The 17798-nt window shown below is 33.5% G+C and overlaps 1 protein-coding gene across 6 annotated transcripts; it reads left to right on the forward strand.

Moving 5' to 3' along the window:
* Positions 1–394: 394 nt before the first annotated feature.
* LOC107897751 (non-lysosomal glucosylceramidase) lies at positions 395–11819 on the forward strand. Of its 6 annotated transcripts, none has more exons than XM_016823320.2 (18): positions 395–749; positions 1637–1747; positions 1865–1921; positions 2076–2152; positions 2233–2332; positions 2814–2887; positions 3895–3995; positions 4076–4179; positions 4346–4399; positions 4493–4548; positions 4630–4668; positions 7513–7654; positions 7869–8053; positions 8458–8525; positions 8720–8792; positions 9682–9743; positions 9894–11157; positions 11294–11819. In XM_016823320.2, the coding sequence occupies exons 1-18, from the start codon at positions 669–671 to the stop codon at positions 11553–11555; spliced, it is 2910 nt and encodes a 969-aa protein (XP_016678809.1). In that variant the 5' UTR covers positions 395–668; the 3' UTR covers positions 11556–11819. The 6 variants fall into 6 exon arrangements, with proteins under 6 accessions (XP_016678809.1, XP_016678808.1, XP_016678812.1 ...); XM_016823319.2 differs by having other exon boundaries at positions 396–749; positions 2076–2164; XM_016823323.2 differs by lacking the exon at positions 2076–2152 and having other exon boundaries at positions 647–749; positions 2233–2261.
* The last annotated feature ends 5979 nt before the right edge of the window (positions 11820–17798 follow it).

Raw genomic sequence — 17798 nt, forward strand, 5'->3', positions numbered from 1 at the left:
AAAAAAATACTAATGTATATAACTAAATTGAAAAATTATTAAAATATTTCTATTTAAAAATAAATTATATTATTATAAAAATATGTTTTTTAGTAATAATTTTTAATAATGTTTTAATTACGAGTTGATAATAAACCAAAATTTTAACCTAACATTATTATTGTATTTTGAACTTGGATGAAATATGATATTAACAAATAAATAAAAAATGAAAGAAATTGGACTTTATTGTGACATTGACACCCACCTGGCGATCCATGAGAGCTGACAAGGCTCCAAAGTCCAAAGGGATCTTCCACGCGCCAACCCTACGGCTCCACCCGTCCCCCCTTCATTCTCTCTCTTTCTTTTATTTTAAATTTTTATTTCTCTTCTTTTTCCATTTTTATATCCCAAAAAAGCCGCCACGAATGCTTAACGCTTGTCCAGTTTTTCTACACGGAAATCTAAAGTACCCCTACATATCTGATCCCGCGATTCTCTGATTTAGCATTTCCTTTCCTTTTCTATTCTTTTTTTTTAAAATATAAATAAGAGATCTTTAGAGTATAGGAGGCTTTTTCTTCCAAGTTCTTTTGCTTTTATTTATTTTTCTTTCTCTTTTGTTGATCGCATGAATTTGGGAAAGGACATTATTGGAGTGGAAATTTGAATTTTGATTAGTCAACATGGTTACTGGAAACTTATTTCATTCTAAAAAGAATTCATGGCCGCCTGAAGAATATGTCAGCCGTAATACTTTACAATTGGTCAGTTTTTTGTTTTGCCTCTTTTTTTTTTCCTTAATATTAACGGGAATAACTTTGTTGATTATGGCGTTCTTTTTTTATAAGTTGATTTCGTTCTGTTTGGTTCCTGAGAAAATGTGTAAAAGCGGAGGAAAAAAAATAGTATTAGTCTAAAAGTTAAGAGGAGCAAGGTTGTTTTTCCACAGAATTAGTTCTATCCTAAAGTAATAAGGTTTCAAATTCATTTTGTAGGAAATTTGAACTATTTATTTTGTATATTTTCTGCCTCTTATTTAATTCAATCATTGCGCGTGATTTTGTAGATAGCATATAAGGCATGCCTTAGGAACTATTTAATTAATTTTTTACTTAAATATTTGGAAATGATCCTTTTTCTTTGTATTTACCATTACTGAGAGCTTGACTGCGAGCTTGCGTCTCGTCAAAATTCAGGAAAAAAAAAAAGGATCGCTGGCCTGATACGATTCATGCCATACATACGATTAGTTGATTTTTGCGGCTGGTGTCTGGTCAAAAACCTGTAAATTGTTTGAAGTAAGAAAAAACGTTTTGAACTTGATGCCACTTAGAATCATTTCAGTATTCGTTTCAACTGTAGGGAAGAGATTGATAGTGATTCGTCTCAAATTAATGGAGTTGGGTCTTCATGATATTATTTCATATCTGATAATCTTAAATCAGCAATATGACAATATTCCGTCTGCATACATATGACTGAATAAAAGGACTAAAAGTGACATTTTGATTTAATTTTGGGTTTCACTGCCACATTTCTTTTATATGAGAACTATTCTATTTGACATGATAATCGTGGTTTCTTTTTTTCAGATTAATTTAAGCTTTCTTCTGTACTGATTTTAATGATTTTTTGGTTTGGTTCTCTATAGTTTAATTTTGATAGTGCTGCCCCACCAAAACAAGCTTGGAGAAGAAGGTTAAACAGCCATGCTAATATTCTTAAAGAATTCAGTGTTACATTTATGGAAGCAATACAGATGGTAAGTGATAGAAGACCCTGCTTGACTGATTCCAGATAAGAGATAACTAATTCTGTATAGCAAGTATGCTTGATATCCTGTGCTGGTTACCTTGGTCTGGTAATTTTGAAATCTTAGGTGCGATTAGGCATACGTCTATGGTCCTATGTCAGGGAAGAGGCTTCTCATGGAAGGGTAATTCTCTTGTTTAATTCAGTTTACACTCATTTGATATTCTTTCCACCTTTTAGTCTCTAGAAATAGGTTATTATTTCCTAGATAGCACAACTGCAGGATGAAGATGTTTTCTGAGTTTTTCTTTTTTATATTATCGCATGATTATGTGCAGAAAGCACCCATTGACCCTTTCACCCGAGAAAGTTGTAAGCCATCCGCATCTCAAGGAGTTCCACTGGGAGGGATGGGGTATTTAATCTGGTTAGCTACATTCAGTTCTTAGTGCTGGAACTTTTCATGTACTCTAATGGTGGCAAATCATGTTGCAGGAGTGGCAGTATATCCAGGGGTTTCAGAGGTGAGTTCAGGCAATGGCAAATTGTCCCTGGAACTTGCAACATTTCACCTGTTATGGCTAATCAATTTTCTGTAAAGCTCTGCCCTTCTACTTATTTACTTGTTCGTGTTATATTTTTTTATGAGTTTCTAACTGATTTATTTCAAGAGAATGATCCAAAACCAAAACTATGTATATAATATAAGATCGGTCAACATATGGTTTTAGGACTATCAGTTGAACACATGTATATGCATTGAACTTGAATTTTTCTTCTGATGAGACAAATTGACATTTTCGTTAAAAGGTTTTGAGAGGCAATATTTGAATTTTATAAGATGACATTCTTTTTCATTTTAAATCTAGCACCAATCATGTAGTTGCTGTGCACCATCAATTATTCAATATTATTTTATTAGTAGATTATGGTTGCAGTTTTTCCAACTTAAATTTATGAAACAGATATGGCCAGTCCCCCCCAGATAAGGGATTACAAAAAAAAAAAATTAGCTCAAGAAATGTTAAACCAGAATTTCTTCTTCCTGCTGGTTTGATTTATTTCTGATATTGTAGATATTTATATCTCGCGATGGAGGGAATAAGAAGTACGCATCAGTTTTGGCTCCCGGACAGCATGAAGGACTAGGGTAAGAAAGAAAACCCTGTTAAGCAATACTACAATCATTCTAAAAGAAAATGGATACTTGTATATCTTTGCATTTTTGTGAGATAAAAGAAATGGATATTTTTCATGTTTTTATTGACTGGTTGTATATGAGGTTCACCTCAAGTGGTATACGAGACCTGTAATTATGCATTTAACATCAAACTTTGACTGGTGCGTCATATATATCTGTGGCTTGAAAAATTAATTTGATGATATGCATGTAAGTCAGTAGCTCTCCTACTTTGTGTACTTTGTTGATTATCTTCTTTGGTCATTCTATCCTTGTTTGTTTCACTTTGTGAATATCATCATATCAAGGGGCAGAAATTGATACCTATTCAACTAACTGAAAATTTTGCATGTCATTAATTTTAGTTGTTAATATCCCTATGAGAACCCAGAGCTGCAGGTTTTGATAATTATGAAAATTGTTACCTGGGAAAATTCTATTCAAAATTTGATTGAGCAAATAATATCCAGTTTGATTTCTATGTACTAGTTCTTGCATTTTATTTATAACATTAAAACTTCATTGCTTCGTCATTTTTTGACTGCAAAATTGCTTTCAGCTTGGTACTTATTTATTTATCGAGCTTGGTATTTGAACTCTGAACTTCCTCTTCCTTTCTAAAATTATTTGGTAAGGAAATGCTAGCTACTTCATGGTTGATAGCAATTTCCTTTTCAGAGTTGGGATGAGTGCTCAGCAGAAAAGGGAAGGGAGAGGGTTCTTTGGGAGGGTGTGTTAATTCATTGTTAAATATGCAGTGTCCTTCATGATGGTGTATTTTGTGTATTCGAAGTGCCTTTATATTAATTTATTTTTCTTGAGAAGTTAGAAAGGTTCCATCGTACTTTTTGGGGCTTGCCTAGATTTGAGGAATAGGGATTTTTCTTTCTTTCATCATCTGTTTGAAGTTTGGGACAATTTTCTTTATTAGAGATTGTGTAGATTGTAAGTGTAATGTTAGTTGTATGCTTTCTCAGCAAAACTAGTGATGAGGGTATTTCTTCATGGGGATGGAATCTGAATGGTCAGCATTCTACATACCATGCTTTGTTTCCTAGAGCATGGACAATATATGATGGTATTATTCAAACTTTCTTTGTGTTTAGAAGTCTTTATTTTTCCTTGAATCTTGTTTTGAACAATCTGTTACTTTTTCAGGTGAACCAGATCCAGATCTAAAAGTGTCCTGTCGACAGATATCACCTTTTGTGCCACATGATTATAGGGACAGCAGTCTTCCATCAGCTGTTTTTGTCTACACAGTATGTTTATTAAGCATCTAATTTCAAGAATTTAATGACTTGTTACAACAGGTTTTGGTCTTATGTACCGATTTAGAATTGATCTGTAACTGGTTATATCTGAGAATATTTGATGGCCCATTTCTTTGTTTCATTCCTTACTTGACCATTACTTATTCTATTGCAGTTGGTGAATACTGGAAAAGAAAGGGCAAAAGTCAGCTTACTCTTCACATGGGCGGTAGTTCATATTCTATGTCCAAACTTGTATAGTTTTACTCAAATCAATGATACAGGTGCTTGTATGTTCATTAATCAATCTTTGTTTCTGCAGAATTCAATTGGTGGAATTTCGCACTTTTCAGGAGATCATGTCAATGAACCATTCATGTGAGTCTCTTGTGTATGTTCTTTTCATTTGAACCATGCACTTTGGAAAATATCTTAACTTCCTTCCCTTTTATTTGATAGAGGTGAAGATGGAGTTTCCGGTGTACTTCTTCATCACAAGCAAGTCATCAAACCCTTATAGCTATATATGATGGTTGGTTTGCTGATTTCTCTTGGTAGTTCCATCCAAGTCTCAGCCCTTTTTTAACTACACACTAACTCGCAAATAATGGGAACATAAATGGAAATAGAGAAAAAGACAACTCACAAATAATGGGGACGAAAAGAAATGGAAAAAAGAGCAAAATACAATGCGACTATGTTAGACTCTTAAATAAGCCAAAAATCATTTCTAAAATCAAAAGTTAATATAATGGTAAAATTGCACTTTGCCCCCACAAAAAAGAAATTATTATTCATTTCTGACTCCCCCTAAAGCAGTTTTCTGGCTTCGCTCTTGTTGACGATATTTGACCTTGGGAAGAAATCAAGTCTAAAAGAAAAAGTTATGTTTCACTAATGACAATTAGTGGCTTAATCAAATTACATAATTTACTAAAAATATAAATTAAATTAGATTTGTATTTTATCCATTGCTAATGGATTTTTTTAACTCTATGAGCAAAGTCAAGAGTCGAACATATGTTTTCATACTAGGATTATATTTAGAAAAATAAAAATTAATAAAAGATGTATGGTTTGGATTCTTAACTATGCTTGTGAAGTTAAAAAAAAGTTGCACACACTACATTGTAAGTGGATAGGATAGTTATCTAATGAAGTTGGGCTATGTTTTTTAGTGTTACATTAACATATTTGTGTTGGTAGAAAAAGTTGTATGACATTTTCTTGAAAATGAAAAGATTTGAGAACTCTACATTTTCCAATGGCACGTTGCAGAGACCCTTTGCACAAACTTTGAGATAGAACATTAAGAAAGTTTGGACACCGTTTTTTTCTCTTTTTTGTTTAAACTTGGAGACATGATTCATTACTAGGAATGTTGATGTGAAGGGGTATGTCTGATTATTGCATTTCTAAAGTGTTGGAGAGAAATCACTAGTTGCGTAATTTTTTCTAGATGTGAAAAGGCACAAACCGTTCAATTTACCTTGTCTCATGAAACCTGCTTCACATGTTAGTAGAGATGAAAATGGATAGAGCAGATTTCGATATTTGTGGATATCTGATTTGTTTTTCGTGGATTTAGATTTCCTGGATCCACATAATATTCAGATTTTGATATTCTAATTATTATCGATAGTGAATTTGGAGACAACTAGGATATTAACTTTTGGATATCCATTCTGTGAATTCGCTTACTAATGCGAATAACATATACAAATTTGGATATCCATTATTCGCATCCACTTCACTTTTGTGGATAACGAGTTCAAATATCTGACTCTATTATTCTCTTTACTTTGTACAATTTTTATTTTATTTTTTGACTTATAAATTCAAGTATTTTGTGATTTGAATGTTGGACAGATAATTTACTTGATTAGGATTTGGATTCTAAGAGTTATATTTGATTTAATACGGATAATAAATAGATTCAGATCTTATCATAGATTTGCGGATTTGGATTTAGATATTACAAAAAACTGCAATTTTTTTATCCGCTACCATCTCTATATATTTGTGTGAATGTCTTAGGTGCTTGAAAGAAATACAGGAGGCTTATATGTAACTACCAAAAACTCAAACCGTATTGTATTTAGCGTACTATTATTATTATAGAATGACTAGATCTTTCGAGAAGGATTCCTCATCAATGTTCTTATTGTCTCTTCCTGAAACATCTTTTCTTCCTTCTCACAATGTCATTCCTTGAGAACTTGAGAATTTTCAAGGATCATAGAATATTAAAATTAAAATTAGCTTGCTTAACTCCTTTATTATTAAGTTTTTCCTTTCTCTGTGGAAAATATTATATATTTCATGTTCTTTTCTTTAAATTTGCCTTGTTTTTTAATTAGCATTGAAATGTTCCTCCAATCTATAAGCTTCTTGGACATTTTCTTCACCGTTGGCAGTGAGATACTATTTGTTCATGTTTGGGCTTTAAAGTATTTATTTTAAACGGTTTAGTGTGATATATGTTACTTTAAAAATGAACATCAGCTGGCCTACCGATGCACTTCATTCTTCTTACAATTTTGACTCAGATAGTGTTGATTCTGGCCAGTCTTAAGATGAGACCTGGCATAAGTTTGCCACAACATCAGTAGCAATTTGTATAGATGACATTGCACTGTGTTATTATTTTTAAGTATAAAAATTTTTAGTCAATTTTATTTTAAAAGAAATAAAATTATTTTACCTATGTTTTTGGTCTCTCTTCTCTCCCTTTCTTGTTGGAAAATATTTTATTTTCTTGTTGGAGAAAAGAGAGGATAAAGTAGGAGAAAGGAAAAAAACTAATTTTTCTGAAAGTGTTCCTTGTATTTGAGAAATGAAGGAAATTTTGAAAATTTTCCAAATAAACATTCCTTTTTTGAAACCTTTCAACTTGTATTGTTAAGAATAAAGGGTTTGAACTTTTTTACATTTTTGTTTTTGTTTTTTCACTTTAAATATCCCTTATTGTTTCAGCGAGTCTAACATGTCAATGCCAAGTAGGATCATGAAACTAATTATGCTTGATGGGATGGTATTTTGCCATGTGCTATCATATGATTGGTCAATGACCTTCATTGAGAGTTAACAATGTTTGGAGGAGTGGGTTATATTGTTAAACCAATAGTGCAACATTGTACATATTTAAACTATAGGTATCACATTGGACAAATAACTTTGTTCAGGGGCCATTGAAGACATTAACCATCCCTCATATTGTCTCCTGTTATCTTTGTTTGTGTTTTTCTTTGATTCATGATATATGCGCATATAAAAATTGTATATATTGCTTACTTTATGACTTGATTTCAAGCGTTTCTAAGAATTTTGGCCATTTCACAGGACTGCTAAGGGGAACCCTCCTGTCACTTTTGCGGTTGCTGCATCTGAAACACAGAATGTCAATGTAACAATTCTACCTTGTTTTGGTCTTACTGAAGGAAGTTTTATAACAGCAAGGAAGATGTGGGGAAAAATGATGCAGGTATTGTTTTGTGTAAAAGGCTGTCTGCCTGCCTTTTCATTTCATCAATCTTCCTAGCTGCAATTTTATTATGGAATTCAGTCCAAAGCATAAATCTTTGCTTCATGAATTCCTAATAGAATCACTGCACTCTTTAAAGGTTTTCCATCCCTTATGGCTATCCTATGCATTTCGCTGACCCCCTGAGAGTTAAATTGTTGTTTTCTATACAAAGGATGGACAATTTGATCGTGAAAATTTCAATATTGGACCAAGCATGCCTTCATCACCTGGAGAGACATTGTGTGCTGCAGTTTCAGCCTCTGCTTGGGTGGAGCCTTATGGAAAGTGCACCATTGCATTTGCTCTTGCTTGGTCTTCTCCAAAAATAAAGTTTTCAAAAGGGAGCTCGTACTATCGGTATTTTCAGTGCATCTTTTTCCTTATCCTTTAATCATTAATGCATGCTCAGGTATTTAGTTTGCTGTGTTCACTACAGAGCTGGGATCGGATGTTACTGGTATTGTCTCTTTAAAGAAGCTATGGCCAACATGAATTTAACGCCACAATAAATTCAAAACTTTACAGCTCTGAGAAACACCTATTATTAGTCTCTACCATCTGTCTCCGTTAACTTTTCCTTTTACATCAGGATGTTGAAGCTGTACTTTTTTTCCTGGGAGATAGCTAATATGTTGCTGATCTAGTGGACATCTGATGTTTTTAAATCTAGCAATATCTGTTTTGCTCTTTGTATGTGCTCAGTGGCATTTTTAAGTCAGTCATCTTATGTAATCCTCTCTAAATTTTCCCTTTTCTTACAGGAGATACACAAAATTCTATGGCACATCTGAAAGAGCAGCTGTGGACTTGGTTCATGATGCACTAACAAGTATGGATCTGGTTTGAATATCCTTTTATTATCTTGGAGTATCCTCTTTTTACAAGTCATTGTTTATTTGGAACCATGCTTTTCAATATAAATTTCTGCTTCTGTTTTCAGAACCTTTTAAGTGATACTAGTAAATGTCTATTAACTTCATATTTGAACCTAAGACCGCTAGCATTTTGATTGATTGCTCGTAGATTACAAGCATTGGGAAGAAGAGATTGAGAAATGGCAAAGCCCAATCCTTGAGGATATAAGGCTGCCAGAATGGTAACATTCCGTGCAACCTTTTATTTTTTACATCAATCTTATCTTTCACCCTCCTCTTATTTTAATTTAGATTGTCCGTAAAGAATGAATCTTAGCATGCAGGAAAACCTTTCTCTTTCCCATATGGGTACTAGATGTAAGGAGAGGGTGTATGTAATGCATGTAATACATTTATATAACAACTCAATGCATTACTGATGCTATGCTGGTGCAAAAATAGACATGAAAATGTATCCATGAGCACATGTTTCTCCGTCCTTATTTGCTAGGAAGAAAGTGAATGAGATGAAATTGGGAGATGGAGATGGAGGTCAAGGTCAAGGTCAAGGTCAAGGTCAAGGTCAAGGTCAAGGTCAAGGTCAAGGTCAAGGTGGGACATAGAATACCATGCATCTTTGACTCTCTCTAGGGGTTTTTACTACTCCTTAATCAATTTGATTTATGCCTTAGAAGCTGCATAATCTTTGTTCTGCAAATTCTGTCTCAGAGAACACAGCATTCATGCTCCGTTTGCTTAGTGGTGTAATAACATGAGGAAAAGCTTATTTAACACGTATGTTCTACAATAGTTAGACATAAAATAAAGAATAACAAGTACAAATTTAAACATGCAAATTAGAAAGATTAGTAAAAACTCTTGTACAAAATAAGACCTCTTCAAAAAATTCATGTGAGTGGCTAAAAATTACTAATTGTATTAGTTTATAGCTAACTAATGACTAAAACATGTGGTACAAATAATACTCCAACCAAACATAACATCAGTGTATTTTTGGTCTGATATTGTTATCTGATGCTTATATGCCACCAGAAAAAAAAATGTCTGTTTAGTTATAGATATATCTTCCTATATCATGTCAGTTAGCTAATCTTTGTCTTTTATTTGCAGGTATAAATTCACTCTGTTTAATGAGCTCTACTTCTTGGTTGCTGGTGGAACTGTTTGGATAGGTACTCATACTAAGTGCCCAGTCTTTAACATGTTGGTTTAGCTTAAATTAATTTTTGCATCCTGTAACTTGTAGTCTCTTGTATACTGGCAAAAACCCATACCAACACCTTGGTCAGTAAAGCTTGCTAACTTATTCCAACACTTTGCAGATTCTTCCTCGCCATCTGCAGATGTGAAAAGTGATCAAGATCCACCAATAAAAGTAGAAAGCAAAAATATAAAAGTAGCTGAAGCTGAAATGAATTGTAGGCATAGTACTGGGTTTGAACATACTAGTACAAGTGGTTGCAACAGTTCAACCGGTGTTGGGTTAAAACAGAATGGCAATTCAACTATTCCCAGGAAAAAGCGAAGCAGCAAGCACTTCTCGCATCACTTGAAAACGGAGGATCAACTTGATGGCAATGAAGATGTTGGTAGGTTCCTGTACTTGGAAGGAGTTGAATATATCATGTGGTGCACTTACGATGTCCATTTCTATGCATCTTTTGCCCTTCTTGAGCTTTTTCCCAAAATTGAACTCAATATTCAACGTGACTTCGCCAAAGCAGTTTTATCTGAGGATGGAAGGAAAGTAAAGTTTCTAGCAGAGGGTAATTACGGGATTCGTAAGGTTAGAGGAGCTGTCCCTCATGACCTAGGGACACATGATCCTTGGAATGAAATGAATGCATATAATATACATGACACAAGCAAATGGAAGGATCTGAATTCCAAGTTTGTGCTTCAAGTGTACAGAGATTTTGCTGCCACAGGAGATATGGCATTTGGTATTGAAGTTTGGCCTGCTGTACGCACTGCAATGGAATACATGGAACAATTTGATAGAGATGATGATGGCCTCATTGCAAATGATGGATTTCCAGATCAAACATACGATGCTTGGACTGTTCATGGTGTGAGTGCTTACTGTGGTTGCTTATGGCTTGCTGCGCTCCAAGCTGCTGCTGCAATGGCCCAGCGGCTAGGCGACAAGTTCTTTGCTGAAACATGCAAAACCAAATTTTTTAGTGCAAAATCAGAATTTGAGAAGAAACTATGGAATGGTTCTTATTTCAACTATGACAGTGGGTCTAGTAGTAATAGTAAGTCGATACAAGCAGACCAACTGGCAGGACAATGGTACACATCATCTTCAGGCTTGGGTCCCATCTTTGATGAGTTCAAAACAAGAAGTTCTCTTCAGAAAATATTTGATTTCAATGTGATGAAAATTAAAGGAGGCAGGATGGGTGCTGTAAACGGAATGCATCCGAATGGAAACGTGGATGAGTCTTGTATGCAGTCACGTGAAATATGGACCGGTGTTACCTACGCTGTGGCAGCAAATATGCTTCTTGCTGGAATGGAGGAGGAAGCATTCACTACAGCTGAAGGTATTTTCATTGCAGGCTGGTCAGAAGAGGGTTTCGGGTAAGTGTTTAACATGAGGATCTTACATTATCTTTGGTGACAATAGCCATCAATAGCTTGCTAATTTCACTGCTATCTCATCAAAATGATTGTGGTGCGAGAATCTCTATTTATTTCTGATTTCTTTTGCAAACAGATACTGGTTCCAGACACCGGAAGGCTGGACAACCGATGGGCATTACCGATCACTTATATACATGAGGCCTCTTGCAATATGGTGCATGCAATGGGCATTATCTCCACCTAAAGCAATTATTGAGGCCCCTAAAATAAATATGATGGACAGAATTGTTATTTCTCCGGCAACATTTTCATTGTCTCTTCCCGAAACACGAGTTAGAAAAATCGCAAATAAAACAGCGTGCTTCGGGAATTCTTCATTGCAATGTACATGCTGATCATCATACTCATGGATGTAAAAAGAAGGAAAATGTTAAAGTTGTTTTTTGCTTGCTTTTAACCCGTTTCAGTAAAATTTGAAGCTGTACTGGCAGGGGAAGGAGAAGCTGTGTTTACTGCTCGGGGATATAACATGCAAAAAATGAATTTAGTCATTCTTAGAGCAGATATTTTATCCGAATTCAGGGAGGATTGTGTCGGATATATGGGATATATGTAATTTTTCATTATACTAATAGATTATATTATTGTATTTATGTTAATTAGTCCGAGGTTTTTATTTTAAGGACAATTAGTCTAGTTTTAATTGAAGTGCCTTTTCGTCCAAAAAAAAAAGAAATTCTGGTGCCTTGGCACCGTATTTGTTTTAAATAATTAATTTAACATTAAAATATTTAATATCAACAATATTTAACATTAAAATATTTAATATAAAAAATATTTAATAACATAAAATATTTATAAAATTATAAATATTTTTATAGAATTTTATGTATTTTTAAGATATTTATAAATTATTTTTTATAATTTTTTTATTAAATTTTATAGATTCTTATGTATGTTTTTTTATAACTTTTTTTTATTATTTTATCATGTATTTTTTAAATTATTTTTAAAAATTTTAATTTTGCATGCTTAAGAACCAAAACTAAATTGACTGAATGTGTGTGAAGTTGTTGCTTAAATTTGTTTAAACTTTTAGAATTGTGATAAAATTGGTAGGATTTGTAAATATTGAAGAGTTAAATTTGTTAAGATAAAGTACAAAAACAGTCATTAAATTATTGACTTTATTTTATTTTGGTCACTTATTATTAATTTTTTTGATTTAGTTATTGAATTTTTTAAAATTAAATATTTCTCAACTCTCGTTAGTTGTAGTTAGATTTTTTTTAACGAAAAAATTGACGTGACATTTTCATTTAAATTTTCCACGTGGTTAGGTAACTTATCCTTTATATTCTTTCCTTTCACTATTTTTGCTTTTCTTTTCTTTTTTCTTTCACCAGTTTTTTCTTTTCTCACCAACAAGACTCTGCAATTAGGATATTGACAAACCTAGAAGCGACCAGAAAACCAATACCAAAATTTGTAAGTATTGTTGTCCTCCTTTGACAAGTGATCTATAAGTATTGTTGTTAACTTGTTACTCCTCACCTAAACTTTAATAGGAAAAAAACAAAGTAAAAGTAAAATGTAGCATACCTAGTGTGACATTTTGGCTATGGATATACTTCTCAACTTATCTACAAGTTTATGTGCCTTGTGTTAAAAAAAAATGGAATGACTAAGACGTACTTGAGGAAGTCCCACTTCTTGAAGCACTGTTATAGGTTGGATTGTTTCAATATTTAGGTCATTAGCAATTTAGATCAAGATTTTTGGGTTGTGCTAATACTGTGGTTTGTATCTCGCCTATCAATGAAGATCATATCACTTCGAGAAATTTGTTAAAGGAATCGAATCGGATCGAATCATGCCTATCTAATCTATTGGATTGAGGAAGTTAATCAAATTTGAATGTTAAAGATTGAAGATTTAATTGTTAACAATCCTTTTTTACTTTGTTTGTTATTATTATATTGTATTCAATAAGTTTAGTTGTTTGATAGGGATTGGTATAGATCTTCATTATGTTAGCAAGTCTCAAGAAACTTTATATAATTGAGAGACTTGTATAGCTTTTTGTACTGATTATTGAGACAAGTTAATATGTTCAAGTTAGGAACATTATTTGTGAAAGTGTATTTGATTGTAAAAATCTATGTATTGTGGTTTTACAAGCTAAGTTCACAGGGATGAATTTAATGGTGAAAATTTCAGTCTTCAAAGGTACAAAAGTGAGGAAATTTTCACTAAGGTGTGATAGATTTAGGTTTACTTCTTGTAAGTGTTGAAGATAGTGGATATTTCTCATTGATCTAAGTTTCACAGATGTAGGGAAATCAAATTGCATAAACAATTTTTGTGTCGCTTGTTTTTGCTCATTGTTTCATAATGCTTAAAGAAATGTCAACTTCCATCACTTCTTATAGCACTTAGCTTGTTTATTAACATTTGCATTCAAATTAACATTTGGCATTAGAGTTTTCTACTTAATGTAGCTATTGGAGATTCCTAGTGTTGCTAAATTGAAGATATGGAAGGTTTATCTACTTCATGTCCCCTAATGCTAGATATTGACCATTATGAAAACTGGAAAGCACGCATAAAGCCATAGATAAAATCCATTAATGAGTATGCCTGACGAGTTTTTCTTATTGGATAGAGCCACCAATGATGGATATTGAGAATGTGAGAGTGGTTAAGCTTGTGGTATAGTGAACTAATGAGAAGAAAAGTTTACAAATTCCAACTCCAAAGCTTTATGCGTCATCTTCTGTGGAGTAGACTTGTAGAAATTCAAAAGGATTGATAAAAGTACTATTTCCAAATCTGCTTACTATATTTTGGAGATTCCTCATGAACGTACCTCCACTGTTAAACAATCAAATATGCAGATGCTAACTCCCTGATTTAGAACTTGAGAAAGCTAAAATTGGAGGCTATAGGAGAGTTTTCTGCAAAGCTTTGTGATCTTTCAAACCAGGTGTTTCAACTTGGAGAAGAATACTCTAATTACAAACTGGCCAAGATGATGATAAGATCTCTTCCTAAGAGATACTCTATCAAGGCTACAACTATTGAGGAGGCCAATTGTAACACCCCTTACCCGTGTCCGATGCCGGGACAAGGTACGAGGCATTACCAAACTTAAACATATATACACATGCAAAAATTGGGCCATAAAATTTCTTTTAATTCAAACTTTTCAAACACATGCATGTCGTCCCTTAATTGGGTCAATGAAGCTCAATACATACATCGAGGTTGATTTGGGACTAAACTGAGAGCTATGAGAAGTTTCAGGAAAACTTAAAATTTTTTCCAAGAAATAGGGTCACACGCCCTTGTGGACATAGGGACACTCCCATGTCCTCAGGTCATGTAACTCTCTGTTTATGACGTCAGCATGCAAATCGAACCACACGGCTGGGCTACACGCTCGTGTCTCCAGGCCATGTCCCTCACATGGTTGAAACACACGACCGTGTCTCAGCCCGTGTGGCCAACGCTTAGGCTATTTTCCAAGCCTTCATGTTACTCATAAACCCTTACAACCTTCTACATATTAAAACCATAAATCATGGCATCATTTTAGTGATTAAACACTCTTTAATAAGATATATTCATAATATTAACATGTCCTCTTACAAGCAATGCATCTACTCATGCAATATCAAGTCTAGATTCCTTAATTCACATTCATAAGACTTGTCATTTTGATGATCACTTTTACCATTATACTATAGTTATCCACTCATCCATCCAGCACTCATGTTCAACCATTATCACGTTGTTTTTAACGTGCAATTACTACATGGCCATGACCGTCTCAATTGGTCATAGAGCATACATCCAACGCACATGTCATATTACCAACCATGCATGGCAACCAAACATAATCACATCATAAACATTAGACATAACATGAATAGCTAGATTTACAAACCGAAACCAATATGAGCCACATCTCATGGCCATATACATATAAGTTAATATGAGCCAATACATTTGGGCAAAATCATAATAACACATACCATGAAACTAGATCCCTATACATACCACTCACTTGAAAATTTCTAACATATGCTTCATTATTCCGAAGGTAGTGACTTGATAGTGTGATGCTGCCTCCGACGATCTCCAACCCCGAGCCGACTTGACAACACTAAAGAAATGGAGAGGAGGGAGTAAGCTTAAAGTAGTCCATATGAAAATAAAAAGCAATATGCCAAAATGCTTCTCAAGGTAATACAACCATATTTGCATTTTTACTTATGTTCTAGCCAAGCTGTTTTCTCTAGTCATAGCTACAAATAATTTATATCTAGAGATACGAAACTCCAAATTAAGATCTGCTAATTTTCCCTAAAACTAGACATACATATCTTCTCACCATAAAATTTTCAGAATTTTGGTCTAGCCAATAAGTATATTTTATTCCTTAAAGTTACCTTTTTTTCACTGTCAGACAGTTCCAACCCCCCATCACTAAAAATTAATTATCTTATAATACGGGACTCGGATGATGTTCACGTCTATTTCTCTTGAAAACAGACTCATTAAGAATTCTAATCATATAAATTATAACCCATAAATATTTTTTTTACAATTTCCAATGATTTTATCGAATCAAAATAGCGGATTTTGAAATCATTCTAACTCTGTCTCACCACAATTTAAATATTTCTTAATATGAAACTCTTTTGCTTACACCGTTTCTTCTATACAAAACTAGACTCATGAAGATTTAATTTCATATTTTATTCAGCTTCTAACTCAATTTTCATAATTTTTGGTGGATTTTCAAAGTCATCCAACTGCTATTGTCCAACACTGTTTTAGTGCAATATAATTATAACTATCATAAGTTCACTTTCGACTAATCATTAACTCACCATTTCATGAATTCCATGTTCAAATGCAAAATATAAGTTAACATGATATTGCAAACAAAATTTATAATCATAATTCATACATCTTAGCTTATCGATGTCTCAACATTTCAAAGTCTCAATAACCATAAGCTTAGTGTACATACCTGCACTCATCATAATATATCATATAACTATACCTCTTTAACATGCCCTCCTCGGGATTTTCATCACATCTATAGCATTACCCATTGAACCCTCAGAATACTATTAGATACGCGAAAAACTTGCACATAAGTGCCACATATACATACATAGACAAAGCTACCTCATAACATGTAACGCTCATAATGGAGCTACTCACGGGTTTGCTCATAAAAGCTATCGGTCAAGGTGTAGCCGCACAGGTTACTCACAGAAGCTGTTAGGTATCCGACCAATTCAAGGATTACCTAGCCACCAGCAGGACACACAAGACCATTACCCGAAACCCAATTACATGTATCGCATCCATTATGAACTCGGACCAATTCAATGAGTTCGAATGCTCGCATCCATAGTGAACTCAGACCAATTCAATGAGCTTAGATGCCTCATTTATATCACGAACTTGGACTAACTCAACAAGTTCAGATTTCTAAATTCCTAGTGACATGTCACTTGTATCCCAGACTATTCCTAAGGTTCAGACGGGATTTTTCGATACCCTATCTCTGTCGAACTTACTTGAAGTGTCGATCTCACTATCCATAGTATCAATTGCCCATTCATAGCATTATAAGGCATAACTCAAATAGCAAATAAGCTTTTAAGAATTTACATAACATATATCACATATTGCATATATTACTTGTCATGGATCATTATTTTCTTGCCTTTCATGTAATATTCTTCCATGTCATATATCCACATCATATACACCATTTCATCAACTTTTTTAGTATATATTAAATCATACAATATATGCAATAATAGTAAAGAATTATAATTCAAACATAACATTGCACTTTTATTATCATACAGACTTACCTTGAATGTAAATTTTGGCCAATTACTCCATTTTAGTCCATAAGCTCGTACTTTTCGATTTAAGCCCAAATCTTGATTTTCTTGATGTAACATGATTAAATTCACTCATTTAATCATTACATTAATCAATACATTTTATACATCACATTTTTGCAAAATGACCATTTTACCCCTAAACTTTCAAAATTTTACGATTTTACCCCTAGGCTCGTAAATCGATTTTTATCGAATTTCCTCACTGCCCAAGCCTAGCCAAATTCTTTTTATACTAGAAGCAGCCCACAATTCCAATTATTTCACACAATTCCCATCCATTTAACAAACTTTACAAAGTAGTCCATATTAGGTGTTTTCATGAAAATCCTTTCACAAAAGTTGTTTATTACATAACCAGGACTCATTTTCTACCATAAAAAATCAGCAAACAACATAAATGCTTTCATGGAAAAACCCTAGACTTTCTATCATTTTGCAAAATAGTCTCCCCATTAGCTAACTCATGTTACAATGGTCTCAAAAGTGTAAAAATCATCAAGAAAAGTCATCAAAATCACTTACTTGTGAGGGTTAGAAGTTGCTGAAATTTTCAAGCTTCCATGGCCATTTTCTTGGGTAAAAATCAGTGGAGAAGAAAGAGAAAAATAAAAAGATGATAGCCTTTTTCTTTCTGTTTTATTTTATTACAAATTAGGCCACTAACCTTTGACCATTTTAATATCCTTGTCTCTATGGCCG

The sequence above is a fragment of the Gossypium hirsutum genome, chromosome A10 (genome assembly GCF_007990345.1).
Source record: "Gossypium hirsutum isolate 1008001.06 chromosome A10, Gossypium_hirsutum_v2.1, whole genome shotgun sequence".
NCBI classification, from domain to species: Eukaryota; Viridiplantae; Streptophyta; class Magnoliopsida; order Malvales; family Malvaceae; genus Gossypium; species Gossypium hirsutum.

What these genes read in the sequence shown, in the direction of transcription:
- LOC107897751 (XM_016823319.2), top strand. Translation starts at nt 669, where the DNA reads ATGGTTACTGGAAACTTATTTCATTCTAAAAAGAATTCATGGCCGCCT. An exon ending in TGTGGGGAAAAATGATGCAG is followed by an intron (nt 7,655 to 7,868) that starts GTATTGTTTTGT and finishes TTCTATACAAAG; the next exon opens with GATGGACAATTTGATCGTGA. An exon ending in AAAGGGAGCTCGTACTATCG is followed by an intron (nt 8,054 to 8,457) that starts GTATTTTCAGTG and finishes CTTTTCTTACAG; the next exon opens with GAGATACACAAAATTCTATG.